The 16,184-nt window shown below is 38.2% G+C and overlaps 1 protein-coding gene across 1 annotated transcript; it reads left to right on the top strand.

Annotated features, from left to right (window-relative positions):
- The first annotated feature begins 2,400 nt into the window (after positions 1-2,400).
- LOC107793404 (anaerobic nitrite reductase HB2) lies at positions 2,401-4,790 on the top strand. Its single transcript, XM_016615748.2, has 4 exons — positions 2,401-2,620; positions 2,904-3,018; positions 4,045-4,161; positions 4,518-4,790. The coding sequence occupies exons 1-4, from the start codon at positions 2,526-2,528 to the stop codon at positions 4,662-4,664; spliced, it is 474 nt and encodes a 157-aa protein (XP_016471234.1). The 5' UTR covers positions 2,401-2,525; the 3' UTR covers positions 4,665-4,790.
- Positions 4,791-16,184: the final 11,394 nt, after the last annotated feature.

A 16,184-nucleotide genomic window follows, 5' to 3' on the forward strand; every position in this document is an offset into this window, starting at 1 on the left:
ACTAACACACTGTGTGAGCTCATACACAAAGTGTGTATCAATGAGGATCCAGCATGCAACAATATATTCTTGTGAGAAGCAGAAGCAGTACCAAACCCTAGTAGATAAAAACATATCACCTTATAAACTTGTACTTGAGATGATGCCTTCCCTGCTTGCCCTACATGGTCCATATAGTATATCATTACCTCCAAAATGAGCATGTTGCCATGCTAATACCACTGAAAAGTAGTTACACGCTATACTGATAAAATTCTGAACATGGGCAGTAGTAAGAGCAGACATTGAACTCAATCCCTTTCATCAATCTGGTGCTTTTTTTTTGGCAACCTTAACCCTAAGGTTCGGTATTTGTGCTTTGTTCATGTTTACCAATGTTTTTCCTGCTGTAGGTAGTTCATAAAATGAATGAAATATGATTGTACCTGCAAAAGAAAAAATAAAGTTAGCTAAAAAGTCTGCCACAACATTGCCCTCCCTAAGCACATGGTAAAAGAGCACATTGAAGGTGTTCTTCATATCCTTTATCTTCTTCCTTCTGCCCGTATGCACCAAGGAGACTCCCATTCTCCTTCAATTATCTTCTTTATCACCAAAGAATCAGTCTCAAGAATAAGAGGGTGTAGCTGTTTTTCAACACAATAAGCTAAGCCTTCAACAATTGCTTTTGCCTCTGCCATTATATTTGTTGCTTCCCCTGTCTCCACTGCCTTAGCAGACACCAAATTTCCACCACAATCTCTCACACAAAAGTCATAGGAGCTAGGTCCAGGATTGCCTCTAGAGGCACCATTAATATTACACTTGAACCATCCTTCATGAGGAAACTGTCATGTTACTCTTTTGGTCACAACACAAGGCTTGTAGGCTTCAAAGAACCTGGCCATATAACTTGAAAATATATTTATTTTTAAATGGCTTTCACTATTAATTGATTTTCATATATATGGTTGAGGTGCATCATATGGGTTTGTTCACTCTGGTTAGATAGTGTACTGGGTGCCAGTTACGTGAATTTAGATCGTGACACAAATAATATATAATGGTACACATCTCATCTTCTTTCATGTTCATCTCTTACTTCAAATTTGCTCAAGTTTCAATTCAAACCACCTCATATCTCCACCAAATCATCCAAAATTGAGATTCAAACTGCTTCAAATGGGTATTGTTTGAACTAAAAGATGAACATGAAAGAAGAGATGTGTATCATTGTATATCATTTGTGTCACGACCTAAATTACGTGACTGACACCCGGTACACTATCCGACCAGAGTGAACCAACTCATATGATGCACCTCAACCATATGTATGAAAATCAATTAACCATGAAAGCCATTTAAAAATAAATAAATTTTCATATTAAATCATGGAATACTTTTTATATCTGAAACTATACACGAGACATTTTATAAAAATTATAAGAGATATGGATTAAATGATTTTTATCATTAAAATAGAAGTTTTTAATGTGACATTACATGCCAAATGATTGTTTTTTTTATTTTTTGAGCCAAAAAGCAATTGTTGAGTGATGTTGTCGTCCCAAAAAAGTGATTTTGATAAATTATTTTCACAAGGGATCATCCGAGGAATTAACTCAAAAATCTGAATGCATGTGTACGACATGAATAACATGCACTTGGTAAATATTTTCTCTAACAATTATTATTTTTAAATTAAGTATCACAACTTGACAATAATGTAATCATGGACAGTTGAAAAGTTGAGTAATAGCTTTGACCAAGTTTTTTCTAGGCTAAAAGCACTTTTTTTTTAATTTAAAAAGTACTTTTGAAGTATTTGACCAAGTTTTTAGAAGGGAACAAATGCTTTTGAGTAGAAGCAGAAGTAGTTTTGGAGTTGAAGAAAAAAGTAGTTTGTCCCCAAAATCACTTTTTTGAAAAGCATTTTTGAGAAAAATTCGATTAGAAACACTTTTTAAAAGTTTGGTCAAATACTAATTAATGCTCAGAAGTGTTTTTCAAATTAATTAGGTAAATACAAATTATTTCTCACCAATAATACTTTTGATAAAAAATATTTTTCAAAATAAGTTTGATTTTAGCTAGAAACTTACCAAACATGCTTATAAGTCCTTAAACAATACCGAAGAGCCAAGACCAGCAAATATATTACTTAAAATCGGTAACGAATCTCAAAGTCCTACCATCAAAATTTTCAACGGGGAATCTGGATATTAGTATTATTATTGATCCAACTTCCTATGGTGTATGCAACTCCTCCTCAGTCCTCCCCTCCTGTTTTTTAATTCATTAAATTATGCATTTATCTATCTGATCTTAAACAGGTGTTCGGAGAATAGATCTTACAATTAAAAGTGTGACGTAGTGGTTCTTTTTTTTTTTTTTTTTTTTTTTTAAAGATCGATGGTACTTTCCTCCTTATCACTCAAAAAGGCTCAAACAGTCCTCTATACGAGTATAAATTCTGAGGATACAACATACTATAAGTGAGATATATAGATATCAAGGAATAAACACAGGCAAATAGAGAAAGGGAGATGGGGTTCACAGAGAAACAAGAAGCTTTGGTGAAGGATTCTTGGGAAATCATGAAGCAAAATATTCCTCAACTCAGTCTTCGTTTCTTCTCCTTGTGAGTACCACTTTTATATATACATGTACACACAGTTAAACGAATGCTTTTGCTTATAATTTTATAACCTGAAATTCAGAATCAGTGACTTTTTTACACAAACACACATATGTAGTCCAATCTAGTCTAGATTTGCTACTGCGTAAAAAGTGTGATGCATACAATTTTCTGTGTGTTTTCCCTATTTGGACTTCAAATATGATGCTATATAACTTGTCCAACTGTTGCTGAGCAATATTTTTATATCAATAAAAAGGTAATTTTAATGTGGTCGATTTAACAGGATCCTGGAGATAGCACCAGCAGCAAAGAACATGTTCTCATTCTTGAAGGATTCGGACGAAATTCCTCACAATAATCCTAAACTTAAAGCCCACGCTGTTAAAGTTTTCAAGATGGTTAGTAGTTGTATATATCCCATGCTCAACTTCCTTCTTCAATATTAATTAAGTAACATTTATCTTCCTTTTAATCAAGGATCTCCATTCGTCATTTTTGTGGATCTGTTCTTATTATAAATTTAATTTGATGCAATATATTCAATAATATTGTCCTATTTTGCTCGAATTTCTGAAAATATTGTTGGGCGCATGTCGGATCCTTCAAAAATAATATATTTTGTAAGAGCCGACGAGAAAGTGCCAATATTTAAACGAGTCTGCGCAACATATATATTGTCACAATCTAGTCTACATACACCTCATATTTCCCAACAAAGGATAAGGACCGTGGCATGCACATGCTCTCAACTTCGTCTGGTTATACGCATTAGCTTGGAAGTTTCTGCTTGCATTTTCCGTCTTACTATTTTTATATTTTTTCTTTTCTTGGAAGTTTCTCTAAAAGTTTATTTATTACTCCACTACTTTCTATTTCATTTCATATTTCATATGAACTCCAAAGAATCATTATCTTTCTATTTTTATTTTATAATCATGTATGAACATCCTTAATTCACTTTTACATGTCCACTATTCTAAAAATAGATTTTCAATTTTACTTGTCCACTTTCGCATATAAAAAAAAATAATTTATTTTTCATGCTTGCCCTTAGTATTAATTACTCATTCCAAATTATTTTTCAAATTCATTAATACTATACACCAATTAATATGGGTATCATGATAAATTATATATTTTATTTATTATTTTTTAAGATGTGTGCAAAGTCAACAATTGACAAGTAAAAGTGAACGGGGAGTAAGTATCATGGCAGACTCTAACTAAGGATAGTTTTGGTATGTGCTAAAAGTTAATTGTTCTTTCTTAAATTTCATGTCCAATGAAACATCATCATATAAAAATAAAACTTAGGGAATATTTGAAAATTATGAAACTAAAGTATTTTCACCAAAATCAAACAATTATGTAATAAACCGAAAAAGAAAAAAGAAGACTAAAACAAATGTGGTTGAATATTATAGACATGTGAATCGGCCGTTCAGCTGCGGGAGAAGGGTGAAGTGGTGGTTGGTGAGACTACGCTCAAGTACTTGGGATCCGTCCATCTCCAAAAGGGTGTTATTGACCCTCATTTTGAGGTAATTTTTGTTTTCCCATAATTTAAAAAAAAAAAAAAAAAAAACCTTAACTTTTGCTACTCCGGTCCGCAATAAGTAATTCTTTGGCTGTTTTCATACGGATTAAGAAATATACCTTTTAACATTAATTAGCAATAAAATTGACCATATTAACTTTTACTATCTCTTCACATAAACACTCCTAACACATAGTCCAACATTATTTACTCCAAGGGTAATTTAGAAAAAAGATAATTAATTCATTCTTGAAATCTGAAAAAAATAGATATTTTGGACCACAAGAAAAAGGCTAAACAATTACTTATTGTGGATAAAAAAAAACATTTATATATGGTTGCATTTGTGTGTAAACGTAGGTAGTAAAAGAAGCATTGTTGAGAACAGTGAAAGAAGCAATGGGAGAGAAATGGAGCGAAGACGTGAAAGAAGCATGGGGTGAAGCCTACGACCAATTGGCTGCTGCCATTAAAGCTGAGATGCACGCTGAGGCTGCTGCAACCTAGGCCTAGCGTTCATGTTCTGTTTTTCTTATGTATTTGTGGATTATATTATGTCCATTGCCTTTAACGTATGTTATAATGAAGTATCTTAATTAATTAAATGAATAAAAGGGTGTGCTTGATCATAAATGTTCCTCCACTTTAGATTCTTAAATTACTATCATATACTTCCTATTTCCTACGTCCGTTCACTTTTACTTGTCAATTTTAGTAAATCAAAAAAAAGAAAAAGACTGCTCATTTTCCAAATTATTTTTTGATACTTTTTGAGATGTTATCATTATTACTTATAAAATATATACTTCATTTATTTTTTCTTAAAGGGAGTGCAACGTCAAAAGAATAATTAAATATGAATGGAGAGAGTATATAGATTTATGGAAGACAAATGTTTAAAAATTATTTTACATAGGTAAAACGTTCGCATACACCAAGAAAGAGATAGTAACACTGTTAAAAAGCCAAAACGTTTGAAGGAAGGACATCAACTCACTATCCTGCAATAGTTAAGATGGAGGTTTCTGAACAGTAAACTTTTTTAATCATACCCACTGTCTACATTAAATTAATTAATTTAACATTAACAATGAAAACTTAAAATGAAAGTGCATATATTAATTTGATATAGATGTACTATGAGAATAAGTTGTTGCACCAAAAACCTACAATATACTATAAAGTTAGCGTAAACGTAAAAGGAAAGAAAAATATCTACTGAACCAATTATGGAGGCTCCCAAAACGCTCTATGAATATGTCTCTCTCTGCCAAACAAAAGGACCACAATAATGGAAATCTGACCACAAAAGTTCAAATTGTGAGAAAGAGAAACGCCCCTATATACTCTTTCCATTTCAATTGACATGAGGGGTGGCTTGACTTGGAACGGATTAAAAAAAAGATTTTTAAATTTATGGTTCTAACCTAAAGTTTTGTGAGACCATAATTTTTATATGGCTATAAAAACTTCTCATTAAAGGTAAAATGAGTAATTAAAAAGTTTAAATTTAAATTATTTTTAAATATAAAAATATATTTTTTTTACGGACTAATACGAAAAGCGTATCATATAAATTGAAATAAAGGGAGTAGTAAATAGTGCAAATCAAGGTTCTTTAATAGAGTCAGAGCGAGGATTTGAAGCTTATGAGTTCGGGATTCTAATTCTTTTAAGTTATTGAGTTCTAAATTAATAATTTGTACATGTGCAATGAATTTTGTAAGACAAATACGAGATTTGAACCAAAGTTATTGGGTTACGTCGAACTCGTAAATAACATGTTGGCTCCGCCCTTGTTTAGAGGCGGCTCAACCCATTTCGGAGCCTAAAGCCAAACTCCAATGTGAGGCCTTAAATTAGAAGAAAAAAAACTTGTATCATTATTTTTATTTAATTTCCATTTTCCTAGCTCTGTGAGATATAAAGTTATTAATAATTTTTTTATAATTTATTTCTTTTAACAATTTCTTTTCAATTGATAAAATAACTAATCTATTAAATCTCTCTTGAGACATTGTCAAAATATAAAAAATAACGAATTTTAAACAAAAAATAGTAAAAGGTTAGACAGCAGAACCTGATTGACTAATTCAATTGATAAGTTACCAAAATAACTTTTTGCTACTTCTGTGCTTAAAAACTTGAAGAAAAACAAAAAACAACACAAATTTCTATTTTCCGTGTATGTAAAGAAAATTGAAAATATTCTCACCTTACAAACTTAGGATTTTGTTCCACAAAAACGAATGACAAAAATCTTGTGTGCGCTTCTGACAGAAGGGAGTACTTTGAATAAGGTAAAGAAGATAAAATACTATGATGAGAGTGTAGTTATAGTTGTGAGAATATAAATATGAAAAAAAATCAATCCCAAAAAAGTTCACCTTTCCCAAATAATATTCCATACTTCCGAGGTGAAAAAGATTTATATGTCACCCCAAAATTCCCTCCGTAGGATGTCGTGACGGTACCTAATCTCTAATACTAAGTAAGCCTAACAATATGCGAAAACATCAAATAAAAACTTAAAATTTTAAAACTTCAACAATTTCATCAATAGACTATAAGCTCAATACGTACAATTTCTCAAAACCCGGTGAGATATGAGTCATAAACTTTAGATACAATGCTGAACAATCACATACATCACTGTCTATCAAAAACATAAAGAAATAAGAAAAACAGGGTAAAAGGGGACTCTGAGGTCTGCGGACACGGGCAGGTGTACCTTGAAGTCTCCAAAGCAGCAACACAACACACTAATACCGAGGCTGATAGGATGTACCTGGATCTGCACAAAACATGTGCAAAAGCGTAGTATGAGTACACCACAATGGTGCCCAGTAAGTGTCAAGCCTAACCTCGGTAAAGTAATAACGAGGTCAGGTCAAGACCCTACTGGTGAAAATAAGAAACAAGACAGAAAATATAATGACATAATGAAGTAACAGGGAAGTGAAACAATAAAGAATTTACGAAAAATAACAACACGGAATCAAAGAAACAAATAAAACCACGAAAGGAAAATAAGGATTTTACATGTTAAGGAAACAACAACCAAACAATACAGCAAGTAGAGAAGATCAACAGGGGCACTCCCGAGGTACCGCCTCGTAGTCCCAAATCATAAAAATAAATCACAGTCTTTCCTTATATCATCGCGAGAGCCTTTATATTTGGTTTTGAAAATTATTTTTCCAAAATAGCATCCCGCATTTTAGCCCACCTTATCACACCGCATGGCTTCTAATAGTTCCCTTACTAGCCACGCGTATCAAGCACACCTTATCTCACCGCATGCGTTTTAACACCCAGACCTTATACCACCGCATACATATCAATAATCACAATGGCACGGCAGAAACCTCGTGCAAACAATAACAACCGAATGGCAGAAACCTCGTACAATAATAACAACAACACGACAGAAACCTCGTGCAAACAACCAAAGAATCACCTCAACAATAACATGAAAGCCAAAATACAATAATTAAATAAACGATTTTTCACAACTTACACCTTGCCTCAAAGAACCACGACCTTGCAATTCAACACCAAACTCAACAACAAGATATTTCAAGGATAGCAATTTCAAGTAAAGAGCTCCACAATTAAGTAATGAATACGAAAATCAAGTAATTTAACTAAACATGTGATACAAATTACAAATAGGAGATAAGACAAGTAGACATATGAAATTAGGCTAAACATGATGACTATAACATGCTAAAATAACTCAATTAAGGCATGAAAAGGAAATTACGTAGCAAAAACTGGAATTTCAACATTTAGCCTGTGTACGCACTCGTCACCTCGCGTACACGACCTTCACATATCACAAATTATCACCAAAATACCAAATCCTAAGGGAAATTTTCCTCATGCAAGGTTAGACAAGTCACTTACCTCAAACCACGCTAATTCAATCAATTAGAAGGCCTTTCCCTCGATTTTTCAACTCCGAACAACTCGAATCTAGCCAAAATAATTTCATACTATAAATATAACTGTAGGAAACTAATTTAAATAATCAAATAATGATCTTAACTAAGAATTGAAAAATCTCTCCAAAAAGTTAACTCGGGCCTACGTCTCGGAACCCGACCAAAATTATAAAATCCGAACACCCATTCGATATCGAGCTCAACAATACAAGAATTATCCAAATCTGACCTCATTTAGCCTTTCAAAACCCAAAAACTTGATCTAAGAACTTCTACACCCCCCCCCCCCAATATTTTCACCCAAAATCTCTAATTACATGATGTAATCAATGATAGATTAGTGAAATTTAATTAAAAACGAGTTAAGAATTCTTACCCCAACACTTCCTCTGAAAATCCCTAAATCTCGCCTTAATCCGAGCTCTCAAAGTCCAAATGTGAAATAAGAGAATGAACCCTAGTTTTGGAATTTAAGTCGTCTGCCCAGCTAATTCCTTCTTCGCGAACGCGAAAAATTCCTCGCGTTCGCGAAGCACAAAGATGCTATTGACCAGATTTCCTCTTACGCGAACGCGAGGGTCCACCTGCGAACGCAGTGACCAAGGGTTCTCAAGCTTCGCGATCGCAAAGCCCTTCTCGAGAACGCGTAATCCAGCTCGCAATCGCGTAATCCAGCTCGCAATCGTAGAGCACCAAGCCATGCCCCTTCGCGAACGCGTGGCCATCTTCGCGAACGCAAAAGGTAAACTTCCAGCAAATCTCTGAAGACTCTACGCGCGCGAATGCGGGAGCATCATCGCGAAAGCGTAGAAGGACACCAGAACTAAGAAAAACTAGCAACTTCAGAAATTCTTCGAAGTTCCGAAATGCGTCGAACATGGTCTGAATCACACCTGAGGCCCTCGGGGCCTCATCCAAACATACCAACAAGTCTTAAAATATCATACAAACATGCTCGAAGTGTCAAATCACATCAAACAATACTAGAATAACGGATCACGCATCGATTCAAGCCTAAGAACTTATGAACTTCCAAATTCTGAAACCAACGCCAATTCATACCAAAAGAACTCCGATTAACCCCAAATTTTGCACACAAATCCTAATTGATATTATAGACCTATTCCAAATCCCAAAATAAAATTCGACCCCGATATCAAAAAGTCCACTCCCAGTCAAACTTTCCAAAAATCTTCCAACTTTTCAACTTTCGCCAATTAACGCCGAAATGACCTACCGACCTCTAAATCAACATCCATACATGCTCTTAAGACTCAAATAACCATACGGAGCTATTGAAACTGCCAAAACTCCATTCCAGAGTCATTTTTTACACAAGTCAAACTACGGTCAACTCCTACGACTTAAACCTCTAATTTAGGGACTTTGTGTCCCATTCCACTCCGAAACTCTCCCGAACCCGATACTAAGCGTCTCGGCAAGTCACATAACCACAAAATAAAATAGAGGGAGCAATAATTAGGGGATCAAGGCTAATACTCTCAAAACGATCGGTCGGGTCATTACATCCTCCCCCTCTTAAAATAAATATTCATACTCGAACGAGTATAGAGACATATCTGAAGTGATGAAAAGATGAGGATAACGGCTACGCATATCATGCTCGGTCTCTCAAGTCGCCTCATCGAATGACTGACCCCTCCACTGGACCTTAACTGAAGCAATGCTCTTCGACCTCAACTTTCAAACCTGCCTGTCCAAAATGGCCACCGGCTCCTCAACGTAAGACAAATCCTTGTCCAACTGGACTGAGCTGAAGTCTAACATATGAGACGGATCTCCATGATAGTTCCGGAGCATACAAACATGGAACACTAGATGAACTGCAGCTAGACTAGGTGGTAGTGCAAGTCTGTAGGCCACCTCTCCAACCCTCTCAAGAATCTCAAAAGGTCCGATATACCTAGGGCTCAGCTTGTCCTTCTTTCTGAATCTCATAACACCCTTCATGGGTGAAACCCGGAGCAAGACCCACTCCCCAACCATGAATGCAACGTCGCGAACCTTCCAATCCGTATAAATCTTCTGTCTGGATTCGGCTGTACGAAGTCGATCTTGAATCAATTTAACCTTTTCTAAAGCATCCTGAACCAAGTGTGTACCCAATATCCTAGTCTCACCCGGCTCAAACCAACCCATAGGAGACCGACACCGCCAACCATACAAAGCCTCATATGGGGCCATCTAAATGCTCTACTGATAACTGTTGTTGTAGTCAAACTCCACAAGCAGCAAGAACTGATCCCCAAGAACCCCCAAACTCCATCACATATGCACGAAGCATATCCTCCAATATCCGAATAGTGCTCTCGGACTGTCCATCCGTCTAAGGGTGAAACGATGTACTCAACTCCACCCGAGTACCTAACTAATGTTGTACGGCTCTCCAGAATCGCAATGTAAACTGCGTACCCCCGTCAGATATGATAGATATCGGCATGCCATAAAGCCTGACAATCTCGCGAATATAAATCTGAGCCAGCTACTCTGAAGAGTAAGTAGTCACCACTGGAATGAAATGAGCTGACTTGGCCAATCTATCCATAATCACCCAAACTGCATTGAACTTCCTCTGAGTCCGTGGGAGTCCAATAACAAAATCCATAGTGATCCGCCTCATTTCCACTCTGGGATCTCATGCTTCTGAAGCAATCCACCTGGCCGCTGATACTCATACTTCACCTGCTGACAATTTAGGCACCGAGCTACATACTCCACTATGTCCTTCTTTATTCTCCTCCATCAATAATGTTGCCTCAGGTCGTGATACATCTTCGTGGCACCTGGATAAATGGAGTACCGCAAACTATGAGCCTCCTGGAGAATCAACTCACGCAAGCCATCTACATTAGGCACACATAGCCTGCCCTGCATCCATAATACACTATCATCTCCAATAGTGACCTCCTTGGCATTACCGTGTTGAACCACCGTGTCCTTGAGGACAAGCAGATGTGGGTCGTTATACTGATGCTCTCTGATACGATCATAAATAGAAGACCAAGAAACCATACAAGCCAAAACTCAGCTCGGCTCAGAAATATCCAATCTAACAAACTAGTTTGCCAAGGCCCGAACATCCAAGGCTAATGGCCTCTCTGCTACCTATAGATATGCTAAGCTGCCCAAACTCTCTGCCTTGCGACTCAAGGCATCGGCCACTACATTGGCCTTCCCCGGATGATATAGAATGGTGATATCATAGTCCTTAAGCAACTCTAACCACCTCCGTTATCGCAAGTTAAGATCCTTCTGTTTGAACAGATGCTATAAACTCCGATGATCGCTGTAGACCTTACAAGGGACATCATACAAATAGTGCCGCCAGATCATCAAGGCATGAATAATAGTTGTTAACTCGAGGTCGTGGGTAGGATAGTTCTTCACTTTCAGTTGTCTAGAAGCGTAAGAATCAATATCGCACCGAGACCAATACGTGACGTATCATAATACACAGTATAAGACTCAGAACCTGTAGGCAATACCAACACTGGGCTGTAGTAAAAGCAATCTTGAGCTTTTGAAAGCTCTCCTCACACTCCTCGGTCCACCTGAACGGATCACCCTTCTGGGTCAATCTGTTCATAGGTGATGTAATAGACGAGAAACCCTCTACAAATCAACAGTAATACCCCGCCAAACCCAGAAAACTCCGTATCTCTGTAGCTGAAGACGGTCTGAGCCAACTCTACACTTCTTCAATCTTCCCAGCTCGTTGGTCAGCCCAAAAGACATCACAAGGAACTCGTAATGTCCATACAAAATCCTAAAGGCAGTCTTCGGGATATCTAGCTCCCGAATCTTCAACTGATGATAGCCTGAACGCAAGTCGATATTAGAGAACACTCTGGCACCCTAAAGCTAATCAAATAGGTCATCAATGTGTGGCAATGGATATATGTTCTTCACTGTAACCTAGTTCAACTGGCGATAATCAATATACATTCGCATAGAACCATCTTTCTTCTTTACAAATAAGACTGGGTCACCCCAAGTCGACACACTGGGCCGAATGAAGCCCTTATCAAGAAACTCCTACAACTGTTCCTTTAACTCTTTCAACTCTGTTGGAGCCATACGATAGGGTGGAATAGAAATGGGGTGAGTGCCCGGTAACAATTCAATACCAAAATCGATATCTCTATCGGGCGTCATGCCCGGAAGATCCGCCAGGAATACATCTGGATAATATCTCACTATCGGAACTGACTCAACGGTAGGAGTATGAACACTGACATCTATCACATATGCCAGATACGCATCACACCCCTTCTCAACCATCCGCTGAGCCTTTAGAAATGAAATAATCCTGCTAGGAACATAATCTAAAGAACCTCTCCACTCTAACCACGGTAGACCTGGCATAGCCAACGTCACCGTCTTAGCGTGACAATCAAGGATAGCATGATAGGGCGGCAACCAGTCCATACCCAAATAAATATCAAAGTCTACCATACTGAACAATAATAGATCGTCTTTGGTCTCAAAACCACTAAGAATAACCAAACACGACTAATACACACGGTCAACAATAATAGAATCTCCCACAGGTGTAGACACATAGATAGGAGAACTAAAAAATCACGGGATACCCCCAAATATGGAGAAAAATATGATGACACATATGAATAAGTGGAGCCTGGATCAAATAAGATTGATGCATCTCTATGACAGACCGGAACAATATATGTGATGACTGAGTCGGAAGCAACAGCCTCCGTCCTAGCAGGAAGAGCTTAATATCTAGCTTGGCCTCCCCCTCTAGGGCGACCCCTACATGCTTGACCTCCACATCTAGCCGGTTGTACAGGTGGAGTGGCAACTGGTGCGACGACCATGGACTGAGAAGCTTGAGGACTCAGTGGAATAAGCGGAGCCTGAGTAGTCTGTGGAGGTCCACCCCTCCTGAATCTGGGGCAATCCCTCACCATATGACGAGTGTCACCACACTCAAAACAAGCTCTTGGAGGACGTGGTTGCTGAGGCTGGATCGGGCCTGATCGGCTAGACTGACCGCTGAAAGCACCCCGTACAGGAAGTGAACTAGATAATGGCAGTGCATAATAGGGATACTGAGGCCTAGAAGTGGCCGGAATACCACTGGAATCTGGAAGTGCTGAATGAACAGGGCGGCTCACATAGCCCCTACCATGACGAGATGCAGCTGGGGCATGGGTACCGCTATATGTTCCAGACTCTCGAGACCTCTTGGCTTCACTCTCCTCTCTCTCCCGAATCAGCATACCCATTAATCTCCTAGCAATCCCCACTACCTGCTGGTATGCGATGCCCATCTCCAACTCTCAGGCCATGCTAAATCTGATACTGGTGTTGATCCCCTCGACAAATTGATGAACTCGCTCTCTAACAGTAGAAACCAAGGCCGGTGCATACCTAGCCAAATCACTGAACCGGACCGCATACTCTGATGCGGTCATAAAACCCTAGCGCAACTGCTCAAACTCTGTGCGCCATGCATATCTGAGACTCTGGGGAACATACTCCCTCAAGAACATATCTGAGAACTAAGTCCAAGTGAGTGAAGCTGCCTCGTCTGGACTACCTAACTCATATGCTCGCCACCAATGATAAGTCGCTCCCCTAAGGTGGAACGTAGTGAAAGCAACCCTACAAGACTCCGTAATACCTATAGTACGGAGGATACAGTGGAACGCCTCAAGAAAACCCTGGGCATCCTCTAATGCCAAGCCACTAAAAGTAGGAGGGTGGTACTTCTTGTACCTCTCGAGCCTGATTTGCTCCTCCTCAGAAACTGCTGCCCTAACCTCGGGCTAAACTAGGGCTACTGGCTGCACTGGTATGACCTAGACCTGCTGCTCTAGGACCTGGTCAACCTGGACCCGCTGCTCTAGGGTACGGGCGATAGGAGTTTGTGCTCCTCTACCAACCTGAGATGTGGCAGGAGCAAGTGAGATCAACCCTGCCTAAGCTAGAGTGCCGAACATGCTCAATAACTGGGCGAGAGTCTCCTGGAGGGTTGGTGCAGTAACATGATGTAACGACCTGACTAGTCATTTTGAGCATTTGCACTTTTTTCGGTAGTTTGAGGGCTCGAGTATCTCGGCATGATGTATTATGATTTGCATAAATCATCGGTGTTGGTTTCCAAGTTATCCGGAATCGATTTAGAAGAATGAACTTCAAGATTTAAACTCTAAGTTGGAAGAGTTGACCAATTTTGACCTTTTAGCATTGGATCTTGGAATGGAATTTTATTAGTTCTGTTAGCTCTGTTGGGTGATTTTGGACTTAGAAGCGCGTCTGAATTATAATTTGGAGGTCCGTAGTCGAATTAGTCTTGAAATGGCGAAAGTTAGATTTTTTGGGAAGTTTGACCGGGAGTGGACTTTTTGATATCTGGGTCAGATTCTGATTCTGGAAGTTGGAGTAGGTCCGTAATGTCAAATATGACATGTGTGCAAAATTTGAGGTCAATTGGACGTGTTTTGATAGGTTTCGGCATCGGTTGTAGAAGTTGAAGTTTCAAAATTTATTGATTTTTACTTGAGGTGCGGCTCATCGTTTTGAGGTTGTTATGTGTTATTTGAAGCCTCAAGTAGGTTCTTTTCCTCATATAGAACTCGTTTGCAAATTTGGCGCCATTTGGAGTTGATTTGATATGGTTCGGACGCTCGGTTGCGATTCTAGAGGTTTTTGAAGTTCACTTTGATCTTCATGCAGTTTGGCATCCGATTCATGATTCTAGAGGTTATTTTTATGTTTTGATCTCTCGAGCGAGTTCGTGTTATGTTTTTAGACTTGTGTAGGTGTTTCGTTTGGAGCCTCGGTAGCTCGGGTGAGTTTCAGATTAGCTTCGGAGTGTTTTGGTAAGAACCTTGAGTGTTGTTCTGGTTTCATCGCATTTGCGATGTTTTGATCGCAAATGCAACTACCGCATTTGTCAGGTAGTGTTCGCATTTGCGAACCTCGGCTGCTGGGGACTGGATCGCATTTGCGATGAAGTTATCGCTTTTGCGGAGCAAGAAGAGTTTTGCATTTGCGAACTCTGTATCACATTTGCAATGAAGTCTGGTCTGTCAGGGGTCGCATTTCCAATGTTTTGTCCGCATTTGCGGAGGTCGCATTTGCGAATCCCTTGTCGCAAATGTGACATCTGCAGCCTACTAAATGCTGAGAATTCCGAGACTTAGCTTTATTTTGTTATATTTTGAACCCTAGCTTCGATGGGAGGCGATTTTGTGAAGGAATTTTCATACCTAATCATTGGGTAAGTACCTCTAATCAATTCTCAACTACATTTCATGATTTTACATAAGATTTAATATCAAATTCATGAGAATCTAGGGACAAATTTGGGGATTTTGTCAAAACATTGAAAAATGAAAATTTAGGATTTGAGAGTCGAATAGGACTCAGATTTGGAAACAAAATACATATTTGGACTCATGAGGCTATGGGTAGTCAAGACCTACCCTTGGACCCGGGTTTTGACCGGGCGGTCCCGAGGGTTGATTTTTGTTGACTTTTTAGAAATTGTATAAAAATTACAGCTTTATTAATTGAAATTATTTTCCCTTGCATTGTGTGATGTATTTAAGTCGTCTTTGGCTAGATTGAGCCGAACAGAGGTGAATTTGTAAAAGAAAAGCTAAATTGAGTTTTGAGTTAGCCGAATTGAGGTAAGTGTCTTTCCTAATTTTATTGAGGAAATTTTTCCAACTATTTGACATTGTTTGCTACATGTGGGGGTGATACATATATGAGGTGACGAGCATATATGCATGTGCTAGGGTTAACCATGCTCGGGGGTAAATTATGTTATAAATTATGTCTTGTAGAATCACGTGACCTTCTTGCCTCATGCCTTACTTGACTCCTAGATACTAAGAACATAGTATTAAATGTTAGAAACTAAGACAGCTTATTATAACTTGATCAAATTTGATGGAATTCTGAGAATACATTGGTATGTTTAAATCGGTCATCAATATGTATAATCATTAATACATTGCTACGGCCGGATATAGCTGCCACTTGTCCTTGGTGGTTTAGATTTTGTTAATCTGTTTATGTAGCT

Source organism: Nicotiana tabacum, chromosome 4, assembly GCF_000715075.1.
Source record: "Nicotiana tabacum cultivar K326 chromosome 4, ASM71507v2, whole genome shotgun sequence".
NCBI lineage: Eukaryota > Viridiplantae > Streptophyta > Magnoliopsida > Solanales > Solanaceae > Nicotiana > Nicotiana tabacum.

Coding starts and splice junctions, on each gene's coding strand:
- LOC107793404 (XM_016615748.2), top strand. CDS start 2,526: ATGGGGTTCACAGAGAAACAAGAAGCTTTGGTGAAGGATTCTTGGGAA. Junction 3,019..4,044: donor CTGTTAAAGTTTTCAAGATG/GTTAGTAGTTGT, acceptor TGAATATTATAG/ACATGTGAATCGGCCGTTCA. Junction 4,162..4,517: donor TTATTGACCCTCATTTTGAG/GTAATTTTTGTT, acceptor GTGTAAACGTAG/GTAGTAAAAGAAGCATTGTT.